Source organism: Lepidochelys kempii, chromosome 4 (assembly GCF_965140285.1).
Source record: "Lepidochelys kempii isolate rLepKem1 chromosome 4, rLepKem1.hap1, whole genome shotgun sequence".
NCBI classification, from domain to species: Eukaryota; Metazoa; Chordata; order Testudines; family Cheloniidae; genus Lepidochelys; species Lepidochelys kempii.
The window spans coordinates 4,949,205-4,974,051 of NC_136383.1; the positions used below are offsets into that span (position 1 = coordinate 4,949,205).

Genomic DNA, 24,847 nt, shown 5'->3' on the forward strand with positions numbered 1-24,847 from the left:
AAGGGACGCTGGTGGCCCTGGTCAGCACAGCTAAAAGTCCGGTCGGCAGCAGCAGGGGTGGCCACGGGGGCTCCGCACGCCCTGGCCATGCCTCCTCCTAGGAGCTGGACATGCCAGCCACTTCCAGGAGCAGCCAGCCAGAGCCTGCACCCCGAAACCCCTCCCGCACCCCAACCCCCTGCCCCAGCCAAGTGTGTGGGGGGGTGGAGTGAGTGAGATCGGTGCCTCAGAGAAGGGGTGCGGCAGAAGGGTGGGGAAAGGGTGTTCAGTTCTGTGTGATTAGAAATTTGGCAGCCCTACTCCTTTTGCACACAAAGGGACATAAGCGACTGATAACCCTTTTTTCATTGCTATAATATTCACACAGGGCCATTTTCTAATTATAATTATTTATGGAACATCACATGAGTACATGACAACTCACAGACAGAAGTGAAAGGGCCTGATCCTCTCTTGCCATGCACCTTGTGTAATCATTTACTCTTCTGCAAAATGGATGTAAAACACTCCCATTCTAGATACATAGCATAGGCCCACAGTCTCTGCTCAAAGAGTTCATATTCAAAGAGTCAGATTCTGACCTCTCTTACACTGTTACAAATCAAATAATCCATCCAGAGTAGCTGGTTTTAGAATGTGCTGTAGAGTAATCACACTCAGCTGCTCTAGGGTGCGTGATGTTTGGGCTGTCACATTGCTGTGCTCAGCTTTTGGCGTAATGCCGAACTTGCCCAAGGCATGATGATATCCCAGCAAGACACAGACCTGCTGCAGTGTCTTTATTGCCTAAATCTATACATTAACTATATAGCATTATTGATCCAGAGTCACTGGATCCCTAAATCCTCATTGCTTACAGTGTCTGTTACACGAAGTAAACATTTCAGAGTTGATTGTGTGACAATATTATTAACAGATTTATGCTTCTTCTGAAGTCTCCGTTTGCTGAACTGCAGTGATATGTTCTGGGTTCTTCTTAGCTGCTTGTCTTTTACAGCACAGGAATCTGATCATCTTCTCCCTGTCTAGCATTACTAGAAGCAAGCTGTTTGGTTCTCTTTCTCATGGGCAACTGCAGGAATCAATCACAGCTCCTTGATGTGCAGAGGAACAAAGGGCTATGAAGCCCTGTTCATTGATTCAAAGCAAAAGAGCCAAAGTATATATTTTGATTTCAGAGGAACCACACCTTATGAGAGATTTACAAGGTTAGTTTTGAGTGCTCTTATTCGTTGTGACTCTCAAGATCTGGAGCACTTTGGCATTAGAGAAAAGTGAAAGAAGTAGCCTGGTTTAATTTTACATTAATAATGACTTATCAATGCCACTATAAGGCAACTGTATCCACTAGAATGTTTGCAGTGTTGTAGCCATGTTGGTTCCAGGATATTAGAGAGATAAGGTGGGTGAGATGATATCTTTACTGGACCAACTTGTGTTGGTGCAAAAAACAAGCTTTCAAGCTGCATAGAGCTCTTCTTCAGGTCTGTGTAGTGGCAATGCTTGTCTCTTCAATCAACAGAGGTTGGTCCAGCAAAAAACATTACCTCACCCACGCTGTCCCTCTTCTAGAATGGTAAAGCTGTAATTTTAAAATTGCTAACTCTGGATAGGGTACACATTGGTAATGAATGGGTTATCAGCCTTTGCTGATGTTTTGACTAAAGCTCCATTCTGGATCTTAGGACTCCAACAGATCCTGGTGCCAGAGGTTGTAATGTATTGTGAGAGTCAGTAACATATTAGTAATACAAACAACCAAACCATGCATCCATTAAGGACTCATAATAGAAATTTGTTTAGGTTGCATACTCTGTGTATGGATTCATGCTAATTGAAGATGAAGTATGTCTTTCAAGCAGTGTGTGTCTATGGGAGCGTGTATATACAGAACCGATATCTTTAAACACATTTATTTTTAACTTAAAGGTGAATAGAAATGCAAATAGAAACAACTCCTTTATAGTCCAAAACCTTAACAGAACGTGAGCCTGCTGCAAAGCCACAAACATACACATGCTGAAGGTGAAATCTATCTACGTGGACTAATCACGGTAATGAGCAATACATATGGCAATAAGTGCTTGCGGCATCCAGGCCTTAGATAACTTTCACTTGGCTCCGTGTTCAAGTGCATGAGCCTGGTTTTGTACTCATTCTGATGTTACAGTCCAAGGAAAATGAAAGGACAGGTAAGAGAAGGCAGGGAAAGGGATTGGTAGAGGAATAGAGGACAGATCTGACAATCTATACACATTTTCTCCTTTGTTTTATATTGCACGAGGCTCACGTCAAAGGTTAAGTAACCGAACCCAATTTAGAGGTTAGCTAACAGATTTTGCATTATCGTAGCTCATTAGCTAACCCTATTAGAGAGCAAAACTACTGATAAATATCTGTGATTAAACTGGGCTTCCTTTCAACAAGCTTCCCTCGGTATTGGTGCCTGTCACTTAGAATTCATTGCATCTTCAATAAGGAAGAGCTACTGTACGTGATAAACAGTGGGTGAGAAAACAATTCACATGCTAAAGCCATTCTCTCTATATATCACACAACAACAAATTAAAAATCTTTTGAATTATGCAGAGCATTGCTCATTACTAAAACAAAACTCTGACTGTAATCTCTCCCTTGATTTGCACTCAACAATTTCTTCCCTCTCCCCAAGCTGTCTGTTAGGTCCACATAGATTTTTAAAAAGCTACCCCTGTACTTCTTTGCCAATTCAGAAAAAGTACATAAACCCTAGATGTAAATCTTCAGTGCATGGACTGGCTTCTAAAAAGCTCTCTGGAGACCTCTCCTAGGTGCCGTTTCAGACTCATGGAAATTTTCAATGTTCTACCTTAGATATTTCAGGCAGTCTTAGGAAAGAAAAGTCTGTTTCAAGACTCCATTGTCTTGTTAAGAATTGATCATTTTGCAACTTTTTTCTATTCACTCTTTCCACCACCATGTGAGTCAGAAAGTCAGACACTTTGTCATTGAACTTGGGAGCATGAAACCTTCCTCATTGTGTAGTATCTGCATCCATGTGTCGCTGTGTGGCCATCTTTTCAGATGCTGCAGGAACACTTCTCTGTCACAAAGACCTTTTAACTTCCTGACTATTGTCGTAAGTGAGTGGGACCACTCCTATGCTTAAAGTTAAGTACGTGCTCAGATACCTTGCTAAACTGAGACCTAAAATGTAGAATCTGAAGTTGTATGTTGAGGGTTCAATCCAAAGTCTCTTTGGTTTGTGATTGAACTACTAAGCTGGTTCTGACTTTAATGATGTTTAAGGCCCTGATCTTGCAAAACAGTTAGGCATATGCCTAGCTATAAGTACATGAGCAGTGCGGTTGATTTAAATGGAACTCAGTTAAGCATGTGCTTAATTGCTTTTCTGGACCTGAGCCTAAGGCTGGATTGTTGCAACCACAATTTTTGTGACTGAAAAACTTCTGAAAAGCCACCTCATTGTCCTCCTTCCAATCCTTCCTTGAACCTTTCCTGTGCTATGATGCCTGTAAAAACTCAACCCCGGCTATGTCGCTGGTGTGCTGTAACAATTTCTTTCTATGTCACGCATCTGAGCAGGCACCCCTTCGTGGCCACTCACTAAGACTGCTGTAGGGGGAATTCAAGCCTCTGGATCCCTGGCGTGTTTCAAGCTTCTGAAGCCTGATTGAAGTCCAGCCACTGCCCCAGGTTGTGTTCACCGCACTCTGCTCATGTGCCCCTTCTCCAACATAAGGGAACTGTATAGTTCAAACACTCCAGCATGGCCATGCAGGGACCTTTATTATTTCCCACTTGCATAGTCTGGGAGTGAATCCCCAGTGAGGGTCACTTGAGTTTTCTAATGGGATAGCTGAAGCTGCTAATGGCACCATAGTCTATATAAAAGGAACTTAGATGGAAGTTGCTGTTAGAACTAAGGTCCTTGTAGCTGTTTCTTGTTTGGCGTACCTCTGGCAGCTCCAACTGGCCAGGTTATGGTTAGGGCTGCAAAGGATAGGTTCTCGGCACTAGGGTTAGGGCTGTAAAAGAGTAGGGCTCTCGGGGCTAGGTTAGAGTCCCCAGCCAGACTCTAATAGAGACCTCCTTTTAATTCCAGTAGAACAGCAGGAAAGTCAATATCACCTCAGACTACTGCAGCTCAGTTAATGAGAACAGAATGTGGTTGATTGACACTAACAGGGAAGCAGCCTGGGTCCATTTTAGCAGGGCACAGAAACACTAGCTGAGTTTCACATGATTTACATTCCAGTAACAGCTGGGACTGAAAATTGCACTGGTCTAAGTCCAGGACATGGGACCAGTGCACACAGACGCTCCTGGACAAAATTTTGATATCTGAGTAGCCAATGAAAACTCTAAGGTCTGTTGTCTCATGAACAGACTTTGAACCCTTTTAGTACCATTATTTATATTAAAATACACCTGCCAGATCTAACTGATATTGAGGCCCTGTTTTGCTGGCTGCTGTATATATACGTAGGAAGAAGAAGAACTTACAATCTAAGGGCCCAATTCAGGAAAGCATATAAGTACTTTTATCTTTAACCATAAGCTGCTTATGTCCCATTGAAGTAATTTTCTGAAAAGGGATGGACTTAAGCATGTCCTTAAGAGCTTTCCTGAGTCAGGGCCTAAATAGACAAGGCAGGCAAAGAGAAGGAAAAAGGAAGTATTATAATTTCCATTTTACAGAAAGGGAACTGAGGCACAGAGAGATTAATTGACTTGTCCAAGATCATCCAGGAAACCTGAGATAGAGTTTGAATCAAACCTAGATCTCCTTGCTGAATTTTGCAATTTTACCCTGAGTTGTCTGCTGCTTGGTGCTTTACTTAAATCCCCAGCTCTTGGAGGCAAGTGATTTGGTGACAATCTCAGTGTCAATTAAAATTTTTTTTTCTAGCCCTGAAAAGCCCAAAAATATCACCTGGGTGAAACACAGAGTTTCAGAAATCAGATAGTAAATAAAAACCCTTTTGGTTTTCTAACCTCATGATTTTTAAGCCAATCTCATGGTTTTTGGCCACGCTGAAATCAAGTGCCATCAGCACAAGACCATTCAACCACCCCTAGTACACGTGCCCGGCTTCCCAGTAGTATACAACGTCAATGCCTAGCCCTCGTGGCTCCTAAGACAGCAGACTTTAGAAATGCATCGTTCAGATCACTATCTCATTACAGACTCCAACTTGAATATCTATGAGCTTCTGTCAGGCACTATCTTGCTGGCTACTAGAGTTAAAGATGAATGTAGGGGGCATGATTTACTACTTTGTTACTCTGGTTTTATGCCAGCATAGCTCCATCAGTGGAAGCATACCAGTGTTAAATTAGACTAATGCCATGGTGAATCATGGCCTTTATACAGAAATTCCACATTGCAAAGGACCCTGATAATGATATTGGTGTCACAGAGGCAGGCCAGGATCAGCCTCTGTCTCAAGGACAGATCTTTAACCCTTTCCTGTTCTGGGAACAATGTAGTTTGTTTTTTTCCCTATCCCTCAGCAGTAACATAATCAGAAAAGGATGCACAATTCCTAACTATTAAATATTTTCAGTCTATGTAGTGAGACAAAGGGAGAGATTTCTATCCTCATATTCCAGTCATGAGTTAGTTTTTCAGCCACTTTGAAATAACAAGCATTTCAGAGAAAGAGGTTTGACGAACCAGAATGAATATGTGTAATTAAAGGGGATTTGGAAAGGGGAGAATCCTTTTCAGTTAAATAAACATTTGCAGTAATATCTTTAAATGAATTTTCACTTTGCACTATTCTTCTTCTTGATGGTAAAGGCCAGAGGGGAAAAAGAAGCGTTTAGGTGTGTGTTTACCTACTGCAAATCAGGGCACTAATAATACTTTGTTTTAAATAGAAAGAGGCAAGTATTCTAAGCAAGGCCTCAATTTAGAAAATCACTTAAGCCTACGCTTAACTTTAAGTAAGTGCTTAAGGCCCAGTGTCTTCAGTGATTTGAAGTTAAGCGCATACTTAAGCAGCCTTCCTGAATAGATTTTTTTTTTTTCTGAATAAAGGCCTAATATGGGGATGTTGGCTAGTGAGAAATTGCAAACACAAAAACATATCCCTGAATTTGTAGGGGCAAAATGACGCATTGCACTTGAAATTGGGAGCAGTAAGGTATTTAATGGGGCAGTTCCCATATTTTACCTGCCTAGAATTACTGAAAATTATTATTTCTTTGCATGTGCATTTTTCTGCATCATTGTCCCAATGTGAACACTTAAAATGCACTCTGAAAATCTAGACTGCAATACTTTTTCAGGGGAAATTACACATGAATTCCAATTAAAAACATCAATCCACAATTTCTTTAACAGTACATCTGCTGCCATCATGTTTCTAACTGTAATGAAGCTCAACAAGTCTGTAGCAAGCAAGAATACATGTAATTTAAAGGATATTTTAGCATTTGATTAAGTGCAGCAGTAATAACTATGAGCTGATGGATGCCCTGCAGGCATGACAAGAGGCAATTATGTTTTGAGGTCAAAAGTGAAGGGGTCAGGAGGAAAGCAAAAGCTTCTGATGACTTGTTTAATTTTCCAACTCTAGAAATTAACAAAGAAGAAGAAATTCTGAATTGCCTAGATAAATCCTGTCATTACCTGTTACCATCTCACCCTCAGTTACCGCTTGGCCCTGTGTAATTTCAGCAGCATGAGGTTCCATCGCGGGTTGTCCTAGATGTCGTTTCAAAAGTAAAATAGTCACCACATCTGCCTTCAGCAGTTTTGAGTAAAACAACGTGCAACTGTTCTTACGGAGTGCTAGCCAATAAGCAAGGTTACTGACATTAAGCAAAGGATAATAGGATAGCTCTATCATTCGGATGTGAAGAGACACTAGCCTCTTACCATTGATTTTTGCACCTCATATCTTTTAGGTCAAGATTTTGAAAAATAAGTGATTCCTGCATCTGCATTTAGGCTCCTGAATAAGGCACTTGATTTCAGTAGGAGCAGTTGGGTACTGAGCTATTTTGAAAATCAGTGTGGCAGGAGGCATTTCAGAGTTTTTGGAAGTTCTCACAACATCTAGGAGTCATGTTGAGTCTGTGTCATTCCTGACTTTGTCTGAAATAAAGCACTTTACCCCACTTAGACTGTGTGCGCCCCTGGATGGTTCCTGCAAATGGACAATTGTCTGCCCCACATATGGACAACCAGGTCACTTGTTTAGGAACCACAGTAAGGATCTGTGTGTGAGATGGAGATTGTAAAGATTGTTATTCAAAGGCGGCAGGGGAGGCCTTGTTCTGAAATTGCCTGGCTCACTGGTGGTAGGTTGTACTAACTACTGCTGCACAACGAGGGTATATTTTTAAAGTTATATCAAAGGAGCCTATAGTATATGGATAGGCAGCTTTTTTTTTAAGAAAAAGCATTTCTATAAATCAAACTATGGGATGCTTGTAATGAGTGTTATCCTTCATGTTTGGACTTCGACATGTGTGATTTCATAGCAGAAATTTTTGCAATTCATAGAGAAATCAAGGGAAATTGCTTAAGTGAGGTTATTATGTAGGACCAAAACATTAAATAATAATAATAGATTTGCTTAAAAGGACCTCAAAATATCAAACACTTGAAATATTTACTGCAGCCATCATGAAAGATGAACATGATATGCACTACACTAATATTTGGAGGAAGCAGGAAAGGGCAATTAACAGAGGTTTCCATAAAATATAGACAGCAGCCTTTGGTTATCACACTGTGGTATCTGAGATATTTACCTTTTCTTTTCAATAAAGAGAAAATAATTATCTACAGTGCCTTAGATATTTCCTCACACTCGACTTAGAACATGACTATTGTTGCGCAGCGCATGTGGTATCTCTATGTTAGCGTTGTCTTTTTGAGGACCGGCACTCATGTCCCTGGGACGTTATTGTTTGAGTAGCCTATGTCAGAATACTGTTTTCCAGTACATTGAAAATAATGTCTGCTCATGTTTGAGTCTGGCACAGCATGTGCTAGGACAGCATGCGCTTTTGTTGTCCCTTAATGGGAAATAAGCCATAAATGTTTCTTTGGAAGCTCTGTATTTGGAGATTAACTTTGAGTGTTCAGCAGATCAATGGCGTACAGACTCCATCTTCCTTGTGTATCTTACAGTAGAGGTAAGAAACTGAAATGTACTCTCACACCTCATTGAAAAACATGCATACTGCTTTTATTAATCCTCTGTACGTTCACAGTAATTGCAAAATCAAATTCTGCAGCATGAACCCCAAATATTGAACTGTTACTGTCTGTAGAGTCAACTTCTGTAGTGTCAATTTGAGATTAGAGCAATCGGGTCAGACTGAAATCCCTCAGTTAAATATATATTCTAACAAAACCATTATTATTAGTAATAACTACCAATCTTCAATTTACACCAGTTGTGTTATGAATGATGTTCAACAATATATGCTCAAGTTTGCCACTCGACAAATGCATCAGATTTGTACAAGTGAACAACAGAGTGGTTAATTTTTGTTTGTGTAAATTTGGTGTTCTCTAGCAGCTTCATTTTGAAGTCCAATTAATTTGCAGGCGTAGATTTGCTTAAATAAATAAAACAACCTAACAACTCAGATCAAGTATAGAAATCAAAAGCAGAAACCTACTTCGGAAAGTATTAGATTTAGAGCTCATATATATTGAGGCGGCTACAAGGTGTAAGAGGTACTTAGACCATGTCTCTCAAGCTGTTGAGATCCATGTATGTGCCAAAACCCCCCAAAGTGGGGCAAACAATGACCGAAAAGTTCCTCTTTGTTGCAGACTTCCTCTTTGTTGTGTGTAAAACACAGATGGCTACTGTCTGCCCTAAGAGAAAATCCAGATTGCCAGAGGAGCCAGCCAACAAACAAAGCTCCAAAACTCAGCCAAAAACAGCAGACGTTGGTTGGACTCTTCATCTTGCCACTATCTCTGGCAGCTAATAAGAGTTCTCTGAGGACTTGACACTAGGAGGGGATGAAGTCGGCCCTATCTCTGTGCTAAAAGCCACCATTCTGCTCAGAAAGTCAGTGATTGGTAGAAAAATTGCTTCAGTGAGAATTTGCACCGCTCTTCCCCAAAAGCTGGCTGCCTTTGAAAGGGGCCAACACCAAAGAAAATATGTGCAAACAAGAATACTTCCCTGGTCACTTTTTAGCTCAGTGTTCCACAAAGCAGGGTGAACTTTCAGACCTATTACCTTTGTAATTGGGGCTGTGCAAACCCTTCCAAATGTACTTTAAAATGGAGTTGCAAGTTTTTTGCGTGTGAGAAGGAGTTCACCTGGGTTGGCAGGACGTGAGCAAACATGGTTCCCGTCCCCCCTGCCTTCTATGGTTGAGTTGAACTCTTCGGTGAAACTCGGGTTGCTAATTTTGGTTGGACGTATTCCTGGAGGTTTCAACACATGATATAATCTTTAATGAAAGATTAATTTTGTATTCCTGGAGATTCCAGGACAATCCTGGAGGGTTGGCAACCATAGGTGCAACAGAGACATCAAGGAAACAATAGAATTCTGATCTCTGGGAAAGAATGTTCCTTGTGTAAAACTGGGATACATTTACTTTATGAGTGAAAACATGAAATAATACTAAGTGGGGGAATTAGAGAAGGAGTGCATAGTCCTCTTTCAGCAGTTCACAAGGATTATACCACAGCTCTGATACAACAACAAAACTCTGATCTCAGGGTAATCCTTACCAACGTCTAAATGCCAGAATATATTTACTGGAGCCAAAGTACAAATGAATGACAAGGCAGTGTGCACTGATAGAACACTATACAGAAATGAATATAATTTGCTTGGATGCTGCTTGCCAATCAGTCACTCAGACTCAGGGGCGAGGACAGGGAGAAAATATATTTTCCATGGCTGGATCAGAGGACCCTTCTTTTACTGATTAAAGCCAGAAGAAATGGCTTCTGCTAAGCAGGCTCCTGATCATATGGGAGAAACTCAGTCAGATCAAGAATATAGGAGAAATTCAGTGTGACTTGACACAAAGGGTATGTCATGTGATGTATTCCAATGGACCAGGATCAAAGATGAAGTATACTGCAAATTGCATTCCCATACATTTCATAGTTATCCACATATAAAAATTACTCAGATTTCTAGGAACGTTTGAAGGACCTGGACCAAATTCAGGTGTACAGAGATGCGGTTCCAGGGCTGATTTTGAGTGGTGTGTGTGGGTGTGTGATTTTGAAAAGTACTCAGCATTGGCCTAACTCTGTTTCCGTTGAAGCCACTGGTAAAACTGAGGGAGGTCATTAGGGAAATGTTATCCACGAGCACTGGCAAACCCATGTGCCCTCACAAAGAGTGTCATGCAAGAGTAGGATGACCAGATGTCCCATTTTGATAGGGACGGTCCCATTTTTTGGGACTTTTTCTTATATAGGCACCTATTACCTCCCACCGCCGTCCTGATTTTTCACAGTTGCAATCTGGTCACCCTATGCAAGAGAGACAGAGCACACTGAACCCTGGCATTTGAAGTCTCATCCAAAAGATAATTTCCCCCCTTAATCGAGAACAATAAAGAAATGTGGAACTTGGTAACTCTGTGAAGCTTTTCACATAGAACGCAATAATAAAATAATTTTATGTTTAAAGTTCTTGTAACTTGTGAAGGCTATTTGTTTAAAAACAAAACAGAACATCCCCATGGTGTAATACTGAAGGAAATAATATAATATCTAGCTCTTTTGTAGCACTTTTCAATCAGGAGACCTCAAAGGAAGTCAGTGTCATCACCCCTTTTTACAGGTGGGGAAACTGAGGTACAGAGAGATGAAGTGACTTGTCCATGGTCACCCAGCAGGTCCATGGTAGAGTCAGGAATAGTACCCAGGTCTCCTCAGTCCCTGTCCAGTGTTCTATCCACACTGCAAGGGTAGTCAAGTGTGAGTATCACCCAGAGCCAAACCCTTTAGAAAAGGTCTGAATATACGGTACAAAAACAGTAAAAAAGGCAGTGTTCCTGCTTTTAATCCTATTCTCCATGCTAAAGATAAATGCTTTGTTTTATCCTCTCTAGCTTTCAGTCGTGCCCCTGTTCCTATGGCCGTGGTCCGACGGGAACTGTCCTGTGAGAGCTATCCAATAGAACTTCGCTGCCCGGGAACAGATGTCATCATGATTGAAAGTGCCAACTATGGTAGGACTGATGATAAAATCTGTGACTCTGATCCTGCTCAGATGGAGAATATCCGCTGTTATCTGCCAGATGCCTATAAGATTATGACTCAAAGGTATGGTATTTAACATGCTTTGCTTGTTGGATGTTTGATTTAATCCAATATGTATGTATGCATTGCTGTGTGTTTGCAAGAGATTATACAGGTACGGGGAGTTTGTGTGTGTGGGTACAGTGGAATGGTCACAGGCTGTGAAATGAGCATGTTCCATAGTATACTAGGATAAAAAGAGACATGCTACAGCTAATATTTGTTACTATTGGTAGGTCACTCTAATTCTGTCTCTTCCTGTGCCTTGATTTTGTGTCCAAAATGCATGAATATTGAGACATTTGTTATATAACAAAAATCCTTTCCCTTCTCTTGTGCTGTTGTCATACAGAAAGGTTGTAAAGCTGATTTAATCAATACACACTGTTGATTGCTTGCAGTTTGCCATGGTCATTAGATTGATACAAAAGCTAAAATCCCATGCAAGATGACTTGATTTATGCTTTTATGGATTTTTAGAAAGCGATTTTATGCAGTCGGTTGTGTGTGTCCCCACACTAATGCACTAAGTGCATTACGTCGGCGGAGTGCTTCCACAGTACTGAGGCTAGCGTCGACTTTCGGAGCGTTGCACTGTGGGTAGCTATCCCACAGTTCCCACAGTCTCCGTGGCCCATTGGAATTCTGGGTTAAGCTCCCAATGCCTGATGGGGCAAAAACATTGTCACAGGTGGTTTTGGGCACATGTCATCAGTCGCCCGCGAAAGCAACGGCAGAGATTCGTTTCGTGCCTTTTTTCCGTGCAGGCGCCATACTGCTTTCAGCAGACGGTGCAGTAGGACTGCTAACCATCGTCGTCATCCACTGCTCTTCTGCTCTCCTGATGCTATGAAGCCACCTCGCAGGTCCTCTATATGACCCTCGTCATCCATCACTTCCGCTGGCACTCTGCTCTCCTGGTGGTCTCGCAGGGCCGCTACCGCTGCAACTCTGCTCGGCTGCTCTTGTCTCACCGTATCACGGCAAGTATGCAGCCCGCTCATCTGCTGTTTCCTGGCAGCCTACGGTGCAGTAGGTCTGCAAAACTGGTCATCTAACCACGACTTCCCCTGCAACTCTGCTCTCCTGTAGACGCCATGCTGCGGCAAGCATGGAGCCTGCTCAGATCACCGTGGCAGTTATGAGCATTGTAAACACCTCGCGCATTATCATGCAGTATATGCAGAACCAGAACCTGCAAAAGCAGGTGAGGAGGCAATGGCAGCGCGGTGATGAGAGTGATGAGGACATGGACACAGACTTCTCTCAATGCATGGGTCCCGGCAATTTGGCCATCCTGGTGGCAATGGGGCAGGCTCATGCCATTGAACACCGATTCTGGGCCTGTGAAACAAGCACAGACTGTTGGGACCGCATAGTGTTGCAGGTCTGGGATGATTCCCAGTGGCTGAGAAACTTTTGCATGCGTAAGGGCACTTTCGTGGAACTTTGTGACTTGCTTTCCCCTGCTCTGAAGCGCAAGAGTACCAAGATGAGAGCAGCCCTCACAGTTCACAAGTGAGTGGTGATAGTCCTCTGGAAGCTTGAAATGGCAGACAGCTACCAGTCAGTCAGGAATCAATTTGGAGTGGGCAAATCTACTGTGGAGCTGCTGTGATCCAAGTAGCCAACATAATCACTGAGCTGCTGCTATCAAGGGTAATGAGTCTGGGAAATGTGCAGGTCATAGTGGATGGCTTTGCTGCAGTGCGATTCCCTAACTGGGTGGGGCAATAGATGGAAGGCACATCCCTATCTTGGCACCGGATCACCAAGGCAGCCAGTACATAAACCAAAAGGGGTACTTTTCAATGGTGCTGCGAGCACTGCTGGATCACAAGGGAAGTTTCACCAACATCAACGTGGGATGGCCGGGAAAGGTACATGATGCTCGCATCTTCAGGAACTCTGGTCTGTATGAACAGCTGCAGCAAGGGACTTACTTTCCAGACCAGAAAATAACCATTGGGGATGTTGAAATGCCTATAGTTATCTTTGGGGACCCAGCCTACCCCTTAATGCCATGGCTCATGAAGCCGTACACAGGCAGCCTGGACAGTAGTCAGGAGCTGTTCAACTACAGGCTGAGCAAGTGCAGAATGGTGGTAGAATGTGCATTTGGATGTTTAAAAGCACGCTGGCGCAGTTTACTGACTCAGACCTCAGCAAAACCAATATTCCCATTGTTATTACTGCTTGCTGTGTGCTCCACAATATCTGTGAGCGTAAGGGAGAGCCGTTTATGGTGGGGTGGGAAGTTGAGGCAAATCGCCTGGCTGCTGATTACGCGCAGCCAGACACCAGGGTGGTTAGAAGAGCACAGGAGGGCACACTGCACATCAGAGAAGCTTTGAAAACCAGTTTCATGGCTGACCAGGCTACGGTGTGACAGTTCTGTTTGTTTCTCCTTGATGAAAATCTGCCCCCTTGGTTCACTCTACTTCCCTGTAAGCCAACCATCCTCGCCTCCCCCCTTCGATCACTGCTTGCAGAGGCAATAAAGTCATTGTTGTTTCAAATTCATGCATTCTTTATCAATTCATCACACAAATAGGGGGATAACTGTCAAGGTAGCCAGGGAGGGGTGGGGGAGGAGGGAAGCACCAGGTGAAGTGGGGGAGGAGGGAAGGACAAGGCCACACTGCACTTCAAAACTTATTGAATGCCAGCCTTCTGTTGCTTGGGTAGTCCTCTGGGGTGGAGTGGTTGGGTGCAGCACAAACCCAACTATCCCCCCCCCCCGCAGTAAAATTCTCTGCAGTGATCGCTTCACCCCTCCCCACACCGCATGGCTAACAGCGGGGATGATTTTTTTTCAGCCACAGGCAAACAGCCCAGCAGGAACGGCCACCTCTGAATGTCCCCTTAATAAAATTCCCCTATTACAACCAGGTGATCATGAAAGATATTACTCTCCTGAGGAGAACACGGAGAGATAAAGGATGGATGTTGCTTGAATGCCAGCAAACACTGGGACCACACCCTGTTATGCTTTCTTATGCAATGATTCCAGACTACATGCTACTGGCCTGCAGTGGTAAAGTGTCCTACTATGGAGGACGCAATAAGGCTGACCTCCCCAGAAACCTTTTGCAAAGGCTTTGGGAGTACCTCCAGGAGAGCTTCCTTGAGATGTCCCTGGAGGATTTCCGCTCCATCCCCAGACACGTTAACAGACTTTTCCAGTAGCTGTACTGGCTGCGAATGCATCCCAAGTCTTCAGGGCAAATTAATCATTAAACACGCTTGCTTTTAAACCGTGTATTATATATACAAAGGTACACTCACCAGAGGTGCCTTCTCTGCCTTCAAGGTCCGGGAGCCCAGGTTGGGAGGGTACTAGATCCAGGGTGAAAAACAGTGTGTGGTTGTCGGGGAGAACGGTTTCTTCACTTGCCTGGTGTGCGCTATCTTCAGCCTCCTCTTCATCATCTTCCTCGTCCCCAAAATCCTCATCCCTGTTGCGTGAGACTCCCTTGCAGGAGTCCACGTACAGGTGTGGGGTAGTTGTAGGGGCACGCCCTAGAATTGCATGCAGCTCATCATAGAAGCGGCATGGCTGGGGCTCTGACCCCGAGCGGGTGTTTGCCTCTGTGGTTTTTTGGTAGGCTTGCTGAGCTCCTTAAGTTTCACGTGGCACTGCTGCAGGTCCCTGTGATAGCCTCTGTCCTTCATGCCCTTGGAGATTTTTTCAAATATTTTGGCATTTCGTCTTTTGGAACGGAGTTCTGTTAGCACGGATTCGTCTCCCCATACAGCGATTGGATCCAGTACCTCCATGTTCGGTCCATGCTGGAGCTCTTTTGTGATTCTGGGACTGCATGGTCACCTCTGCTGATGAGCTCTGCATTGTCACCTCTGCTGATGAACTCACCACACTGGCCAAACAGGAAATGAAATTCAAAAGTTTATAGTGCTTTTCCTGTGTACCTAGTTAGTGCATCTAAGTTGAAAGTGCTGTCCAGAGCGGTCACAGTGGAGCACTCTGGGATAGCTCCCGGAGGCCAATACCATCGAATTGCATCCACACTAACCCAAATTTGACCCGGCGATATCAATTTCAGTGCTAATCCCCTTGTCGGGGAGGAATACAGATATCAATTTGAAGAGCCCATTAAGTTGACAAAAATGACTTTGTTGTGTGGACGGGTGCAGGGTTAAATCAATCTAATGCTGCTAAATTCGACCTAAACTCATAGTATAGACCAGGGCTGAGATAGGAGTCACGTGTACTGTATCAGCTAAACTTTAAGTGCCAATCCTGAGTGTGTGCAATTTCACCAGGAGGTGTCCACCTACATGGAGTTTATTGTAGGAGTTTGTTTGCAGGACCTGGGTCCAAAAATGTAATCCAACATGGTTATGAAAAGCAATTGTTAACTGCTAAACATTTCAGGATTTTTGCTGGCACTCAAAATGTTTGTGAAGGATTCACAAATGCTTGTTCCTGTTCAATTAATCACATTCAATGTATTTCCCTTCATACCTACACACAGAATTATTAAATCCAGTTTATTATTGATTAAGATGTAATAAAATCAGCATTGTGTGATATTAACAATATCAACTTAGATAAAGAATGCTCATTGAAGTCATGACAACATTTATGTAGCCCTTAATGATTAAGGTATCGTTATATTTTGGTGGAGTGTTTTATAATTGATTGTAAGACATTTCTGTCCTTCTCTTCCACTGAATTAAGCCACATGAAAAAAATAGTTTACATTTGTATTTGACACATTAATGTGGTATTTTTTTAGCTTTACTTAGAATGGTTCAATGTTGGGGGTATAAAGTTGAAAATACCAACTGAGTGGTCTCTCTGGACAACTGCTGTTGTTGTTGCATGTAGAAAGTAAGTCCTTTTGACTCAGAATTCCTGTATGTTTAAATCAAACCCTCAAGTGCAGATTTTTGTTGGAGCTATCTGTGGAAATGTGTTCATTACATTGCCTCTTAAAATAAAGAGCAATGGCTACAACATCACAGCAGCCGGTTGCTTGGTTGTGGTGGGATTGTAGTGGAATTACGATAATTCTCTTGTTGAGGACATTAATGCCTTCAAATAGAAGCCCTTAATCCGCTGAGTGCAGGCAGAATAAAAAAAACATTCTGCCCCCTTAGGGCCAGAAGCAGATTTGTTTTGTATCTGGTGGTGTCCATCATGTGCCAGCCTTTTCCCCAAAGTATATGAAGAAGGCCTAGTGGCTGCCCAGCATGCTGCAAATCTGAATGAAATGTTAGCCATAGGAGTCAGTGCCAGGACCTTGTGAGATAATGGTGTGTCTGTGGGCTTTAAGAAACCCCTATTTTAATGACTAATCTCTAGCTCTTGTTGCCTCCACCTGATCCAAGTTGCTTAGCAAAAACTCATTGGGTTAGCAGAAGACTTGTGCTGATTCCCTATCCTTCTCAATCGTGCAGGTGATGATGTGGTCATTATAGGCAGGGTACTTTGGTTAGAGTGAGGAAGGTAAAATGGATACAGGGAACCCTACTAAATAACGATGTCCATGGGATCTGGCCAAAGCCCATTGAAGACAATGGGAGACTCAATAAAGTATAGCCACTTATTCCATTTGAACTGTTGGACAATTGTAATGGACTTTTTGTCAAGAATTGCAAAGTCACAGTATTAACGAGCCACCTCTGAATTCCACAAAAATAACCAAAACATAGTTTTCATTTCAGGAGCAGAAAAAATGGTTGGCATTTTTATACCATTATTATTTTTTAAAATCTCCATTAATTCAAACAGCTGAAACAGTGTTAAAAGAAAACCATTACATGACCGAACAAACAGTCCACAAGTGTTCAGCTCAGAATACACGTTTACAGCTGAACCTCGGAGAATAAGATTTGCACAAGATGAGCTGACAGAATGGGAAATGCAGCAGCTCTAACATTGCCATTTTGTCCTAAAAAGCATCTATATGTTGACAGGTGATTGCTTATGACCAGTGCCCCAAGTGCAACATTCATCAGTTCAGCAGTTTTTATGCTGGATTCACAAATGAATGCAGATTTTAATTCCATGAGTTTGGCTTTACTAGTAATAATAATATTAACAACAACAATAATAACAAAAGGACTGGAAACCAAATTCCTCATGACAGTGAATCGTGTGCAATGCAATCTGCATGTGGAAAGGAGATTAACATACATGACACACACATCTCATTCTCAGTCACTGAATTAATAAAAAGAAAAGGAGGACTTGTGGCACCTTAGAGACTAACAAATTTATTTGAGCATAAAGCTTTCGTGAGCTACAGCTCACTTCATCGGATGCATTCAGTGGAAAATACAGTGGGGAGATTTATATACACTGAATGCATCCGATGAAGTGAGCTGTAGCTCATGATGCTTATGCTCAAATAAATTTGTTAGTCTCTAAGGTGCCACAAGTCCTCCTTTTCTCTTTGCGAATACAGACTAACTAGGCTGCTACTCGGAAACCTGAATTAATAAATACACAGTCCCACTGTTGGTTTGCTAGTAGCTGTATGACCACAGTTGATTCTTAATCAGCAGCTCTGTGTGCCCAATTTCATATGTATTACGTTATTTCTGTGGGTTGGTTGTGGAAGCAAGGGTGTGTGTGTTACAGAAGTGTAAGTGTGTGAAACAGGTTGTGTGATCAGATTTATGGTAGATTATAAAAATTACTCAAAAACCATCCAAGTGAGTCTGTTCCTTTCTTCTCTGTTTGTTTAAATTAATTTTGTGGCTGGGAACATGGGGTTATTTTGGAAGGGAACACCATAAATCTGCGGTAGTGTTTGTGGAATCTCCTGTTCAGAGAATTGGTCTAGCTAAGGAAAGTTTAAACAGCTTATGGGGAGCTATTTTATAGGAAATTAAATCTCTATGGCCTCTCCATTCCGTTTCTACACTTGCCAGCTCTTCCTTCCAGCATTAAAGCAGCAGATGCCCTTAAAAGCTCAGAAAGTCCATTTTGGATTGAAGTTTGTCTGGTATAATTAGAGAAAATTGTATTTCATAGAATGTTTGCTTTGGAGAAATTACTTTCTGAGGAATATAACAAACGATTGAATCCAAACCGTGTCCATTATAAATGGAGTGCAGTGTACCATGGGAGATTGTACTGTTCTCCCTCGAGCAACTGTGCCACAAAATTAACATATCATCCATCCAAGCAGCTGGGGAGAGTTAGGCAGAATTGGAAAAAGCTGTGTCACATTTTCATTAAAAAAAAAGACTTTGACTTTATCGCATTAACATTGCAAATGATTTTACTTTTTTTAAAAAAGCAGAAAACTCCTTTGATTTCTTTCTCTTGAGTTTCCTCTTTGGGTGCTTTGTCCCTGGAAGAGCCCAGATCCAGCAATGCATCTAAGCATGTGCTTAACCTTAAGGATGTGAGTAGCCCCCATTGAAGTCAATGAGGCTATTTGGATACTTGAAGTCACACACATGCTTACGGCACCAATTCAGTAAAGCATTTAAGCACGTGCTATGTCTCTCCTTATTCAGTAAAGCACTGAAGCACGTGCTTAATGTTAAGGGTGTTCCTAAGTGCTTTGGTGTATAGAGAGGGGCTACTGAACCAGAGACTGCCTAAGTATATTGCTGGACCAAAGCCAATGGAAAGAAGGGTATGCCAAGGAAATGCTCATATATATCAAAACCCTAGAATGAGCATATTATATATATGGTGGGATTTTCCTCCCTATATTTTAATGCTTAACTTTAAACAAATCATTTCACTTGTGGTAGCCTTTCCATTGGGCTTTAACCTTGTGTCTTTTAGTCAAAGAGAGTGGGAGGAGGAGGAGCAATAAAGTTAAGAAAATACAGAAAAATATTGATTTTTTTTTTAACTTCAAAGGTAAGCTCAATAATTTCCTCTTTTCTCAAAATATCAGGGCCGCTGGGATCCTCCTCCATTCGAACGGCCATGTGGTGGTGTGGGGGTTGTGTTATAACCAGACCATACCAATAGGTGGAACAAAGGATCAAGGAGGAAGTGTTCATAGGCTTGTATAGCTGTTTTTAGAATCAAAGCAAAACTGCTTATGCCTTCTGGAGGCCCAGCATATTGAGAGCCATTGTCTGGGAGTGCTCTTATCGTCCCTACATTGCAAAGAGCCCTGTTTGCAAAGGGACAGGCTTGCACAGGATCCTACTGTGGGACTTCTCCACCAGGTCGTGCTATCACGTAGCAGTGGTTTACCTGCTGAGAATGTTTGTCATCAGCATTATTGAGGATATGAAAATAACTGCGAGTGGCTAGAGGGCATCTTGCTCGTGAAGCCCTGTATTGGGGGCCGTGCAAAGGCACCCAATCCCAGCGGAAATACTATGGGCATCCTGTTCTATGCAGGCAAAGTGCCTCCTGGAGCTACTTTCTCCTCTGGGTAGTGCAGAAACTGCTGTGTCTCTAAGAGATGGAGTGTATTCTGCATGGGGTGGCCAGCCACCTATCCTCTGCCCTTCCACACTTTTTTGGGGTCCCCCCAGGGGAGTATTTAGGCTACCAAAGGGACTGAACCCTGAGTAGTGTTCTCCCTGGTTCCTACGTGAGCTGTGCAAAGAGGGATGGGGAGCTATCCGAACTATTTGTAATAGCCACTCAGGAATCATAGTTGGTAGCTGCCAGATGTCCAGCAGGGGAATAGTTGTTTGAAGTAGGTTATTCCTGGATTTTTGACTCATTTCTGTGGCTTGTGCTTTCACTTTTTCCACTGGTTACAATGCTGGTAGTGCCCCCAGTGACTGTGTAACACTGACAGACCCCAGTTGTTGGCAGGCAGAATCGAATCTGGAGCCTCTGGAGCTTAGTGCATGAGCTAAAAGCTGTATGGCTGTAGAGCAGATAGATAAGGCTGTAGAGCAGACTGATTAATCTCTCTCTGTAAGTGGTCTTGGTGCCCCTAGATGGGACAGAACACTGCACCCAAGTGGTGTGTGGGTTACATACTTCCCCTAGCTGAGGAAGTGCACCCCGAGCTTCAGAGACTTCCCAGTTGAAATCCCAGAAGAGCCCCCACTTGTAACACTGACAGACCCTGGTTGTCGGGATCGAACCTGGGGCCTCTGGAGCTTAGTACATGAGCCTCTACCACATGGCTCTTAGCTAAGGCTGTAGAGCTGTCTGTCTGTCTCTCTCCTCTCCCTCCCTTGCAGATGGGACAGAACACCACACCCAGGAGGTATGTGTGTTACCAGCTTGGAGTAAGAGACACATCAATGGAAATGTAGGTCTTGTCATGTTGCATTGACTTCCAGGCACATCATCTGGTTGTAGCATAGGGTCTGATTCTATGAGATGTGAAGTGCCCTCATCTTGCCCTGTTACCTGAAGGAGGTGAGGGCACTCATTACCTTATAGCATGGGTAGATAATTAGGAAGCTGTCAGGTGCAGCTGGAAAGACATGGCAGGGATTTACTGCCTCCTGAAGGCTTGATTGTTAATATGTTTTGGTTGGTTTTTGTGAAAAAAATCAGTCTAAAAATAATGTGGTGGTGATGATGATGCAAACAATGTGCATTTTGTGGCATGTTCTGTCTGAGAATTTTAAAACACTTTTCCAGCTCTTGGTACAACTTACCAAGAGTCCTGGTGAATTCTTCATCGTCTCGATGACCACTTATAAAAGATCTGCTCTAAGAGGAATTACTTCGGGGAAGTTTTGTGCCCTATGTTCTACAAGAGGTCAGACTAGATGGAATAATGGTCCCTTCTGGCCTTGGAATCTATGAAAATGATAATGAACTAAGCTACCCTTATGCAATAGAAGAGGATTGTCACTTTATTGTACAGGGGGAACTGATGTGCAGTGAGGTTAAGGCCAACAATTTGTACAAGTGGCTACTAATTTGGAATGCCTCTGTTTTGGGGTGCCCTGTTGACACCTTTGAATCAAGTGATGTGCTCTAGGCCCCATGGGAAGTGTGTGTAAGGGACACAGATCACCACACACCTTGTCTTATGCCTTAAAGAGAAGACCATGCTTCCATGAGGATTGAATTAGAAGACTTCAGTTAAGTTGTAGCACAGTTGTGTCATACTCTGCACAATTAATTACACATTTCTCAGAAAACAAAATGAAATGTTGTTGCAGACCTCTGTCACAGGGATGTCATAAGACTTAATGCACTGGTGCTTACGCACCCCTGTATGATCCACAGATGGAAGGCAGTATAGATAGGCAAACTGTTATTATTGATAACTGCAGCATTTCCAGTAATCGGAAGGAATTGTAGATTTTACCCAAGAGAGAATAGAGAATATTGAGATTCACATTGCCCTGATTCTGATCTTTGAACTCAAACAAAACCTTACCAGATTTCTGGTTAGTCTGTTACTTGTGACTTGCAGAAAGACACTTTAAAATGAGGCACAAAGTATTCATTTGAGGAGCCTCTGTCCCAAGCTCTAGCAATGTGTATGTTGTAATAAACAAAAAATCCATAGACAATTCTAATGGATCAATATGCATGAAACTTCCCAATCATCATGCCTAATCCAGCCCTCCAGCATATCAGAAAAATACTCTCAGCAAGGAAGAGAGCAAGTACCAGGCTGTCAGCCTGAGCACCTCCACTGTTTGCAGCTGCCATGGTAACAGATATGTAGAGGGGGTGGTTTTTAAAGTACTGCAATTAGGTTCCAAACCATGTGAAGCTTTATAGATAAAAAATTAATACCTTAGACTGCTCTAGTAGCCGGTGCAGACGAAAGCACCCAGCTTAATAAACAGGCCAGCCAGGCACAGTGCACTGCCTGGCATTCCTGACTGCTTTTAACATGTTGCTCCCCCATGCACAACTCTTTGCCATGAGCTGGTTTTAATGTGACAAAGGCACAGACAGCAGACACGATCCACTTCCAAAATAAAAGCTCTCAGCCTTCTTGAGAAGCAGAGATGGAAAAAAAGTGATCTTGGCTACTGCTGTTGCCTGAATGTCTAGGAATAAAAAAGGATCCAACATGACACCAAGGCTGTAATCCTGAGTAATAAATGTCAGACAAGCTCCCTCTTTTGAGAGACCTGGTGTCATCTCTTCCAACTCTAACTATTGCTTTCTCCAGCTTGAAAGCATTCCTTCGGTCTTCTCTTAATTGAGCCTTAGCCAGCTAGCTCTCACCCATGATCCAGCTCAGTCTCTGAGCCAGGTCTGGAAACAAGTTGATGGAGATCCAAAAAGCATAAGGACTTAAGCTAGTGTTGGAGTGGCCTCTTCTACCATCTCAAAGATCATTCCCCTGAGATGAGAGACAAAATAAGTGGTTATTGGCGGGGTTGGCGATACCCAAAGACTGATTGCGGAGTAAGTGCTCAACTATTGTTTCTTTTCAAGAAGCTACTATGGTCCAAAACAAAGCAAAAACCCAAACCACAAAGAACAAACAAACCAACCCCTACCAGAGTAAAAATAACACAGGCAGCAGTTGAGCAGCAGAGTGGGGGTTATCCAATTTATCACACTGCATGCAGCATGTGTGATTACCTTGTGGTCAGATGGCATATGCGTGCATTTCGTGCAAGCAGTTCATGCTCCTCTGAGACCGAGTATGGGCTCTTGGGATCAGAGTGGCTGAACTGGAAGAGCTAAGGGAGACAGAGAGGTACATGGATGAGACTGTTGGAGATGCGGTAGAGCAGTTCCACCGGCAGTCTGACAGTCTCTGGCTGTTGAGGAGTATGAAAGTCTTGGGGAAGGAGAACATCAAGCAGGAGTGCAGGTAAACAATCCCATAGTTGCAACCTTCCTTGAAGATGATGTCATGGTATCCTCTTGCACTGAGTATACTCTTCCTGGAGAGAGGACTCCTGTTGTTAGGAGGAGACAGGTAAGAGTAAAGAGGGATTTGATTATTAGAAATGTAGATAGTTGGAATTGTTATGACCCAGAGGACCTCATGGTGAATTGCTTACAGGTGTGAGGGTTGCAGACCTCTTGAGACATCCAGATAGACTTATGTGCAGTGCTGGGGAAGAGCCTGAGGTTGTGGTACATGTAGGTATCAATGAGTTAGGGAAAGATACAAGAGAGAGATCCTGGAGGCCAAATTTAGGCTGCTAGGTAAGAGATTAAAGTCCAGGACCTCCATTCTTTGGAATGCTTCCAGTTCCATGCACAGGGCCAGTTGGACAGGTAGAACTGCAGAATCTCACTGCATGGATGGGACTGTGGTGTTGGGAGGAGGGATTTAGGTTTATTAGGAACTAGGGAACCTTTTAGGAAAGGAGGAGCCTATACAGGAAGGATGGGTTCCATCTAAACCAAAACAGAACCAGATTGCTGGCATGTAAAACGGAAGAGGTTGTAGAGAAGTTTTTAAAGTAAGGGCTGGGGGAAAGTTGACATGTGCCGGGGAACACATGGTTTGGACAAAGACATCCCTGAGGGAGGATTTATTAAAGGGTATATTCTATATCCTAGTAAAGAGCAAGAGATAGAAGTTGATAAAGTACAGGTGGGCACTGAAGAGAAATGAAAAAGAGTCCCATTCAATTACGTCACATGAAGGCAGACAGCTAAAAAGTGACATGTATAAGTGCTTGTATACAAATGCTGCAAGTCTAAATACTAAGATGGATGAACTTGAGTGCCTGGTGTTAATGGGACATATTGACACAATAGATCTCACAGAATCTTGGTGGAATGAGAGTAAGCAATGGGACACGGTAATATCAGGGTACAAAATATATCGGAGTGACACAGTAGGTTGTGCTGATGGGGGAGTGGGCACTATATGTGAAAGAAAGCACAGAGTTAATTAGAGTAAAAATCTTAAATGAATCAATCTGTACCATAGAATCTCTCTGGATAGAAATTCCAAGCTTGAATAATAAGAGTATAGTAACAGAAATATACTACTGACCACCTGTCCAGGATGGTGATGGTGATTGTGAAAAGCTCAGGGAGAGGCTACAAAAACAGAAAACCCAATAATAATGGGGAATTTCAACTATCCCCATATTGCCTGGGAGCATATCACCTCAGGACGGGATGCAAAGGTTAAATTTCTAGACACCATTAATGATTGCTTCTGAGAACAGCTAATCCTAGAACCCAGATGGGGAGATGCAATTCTTGATTTAGTCCTAAGTGGCACACAGGATCTAGTCCAAGAGGTGAATATAGTTGAAATGCTCCATAATAGCAACCACAATGCAATTATATGTAACCTCTGTGTAGGGGGGAAAAACAAAGAAACCCACCACAGTACCATTTAACAGTGAAAAGATGAACTACACAAAAATGAGGAAACTAGTTACATGGACATTAGAAGGAACAGTCACAAAGGTGAAAAGCCTGCAAGCTGTGTGGAAGTTATTTAAAAACACCATAGCTCAAACTAAATGTATTCTCTAAATAAATTAAACAGTAAGAAGACCAAAAGAGAAAAAAATTGCACCAAAACAGCAGAGTAAAAAAGGTGGTTAGAAGCAAAAAGACATCTTTTACAAATTTGAAGTGAAATCCTAATGAAGAAAATAGAAAGGAACATAAACTTTAGCAAGTGAAGTGTAAAATTATAATTCAAAACAGAATTTGAAGACCAACTAGCAAAAAAACCCCAAAAACTTAAGAGTAATTTTCTTTAAGTA

At 42.6% G+C, this 24,847-nt stretch overlaps 1 protein-coding gene across 30 annotated transcripts in view; it reads left to right on the forward strand.

Annotated features, from left to right (window-relative positions):
• ADGRL3 (adhesion G protein-coupled receptor L3) overlaps positions 1 to 24,847 on the forward strand; it is an 821,427-nt gene that overhangs the window by 344,557 nt on the left and 452,023 nt on the right. For all 30 annotated transcript variants that reach the window (XM_073340228.2, XM_073340229.2, XM_073340198.2 and 27 more), the window contains one exon: positions 11,071 to 11,284. In XM_073340228.2, the coding sequence (XP_073196329.1) occupies positions 11,071 to 11,284 (214 nt within the window). The remainder of the gene's footprint in view (positions 1 to 11,070; positions 11,285 to 24,847) is intronic.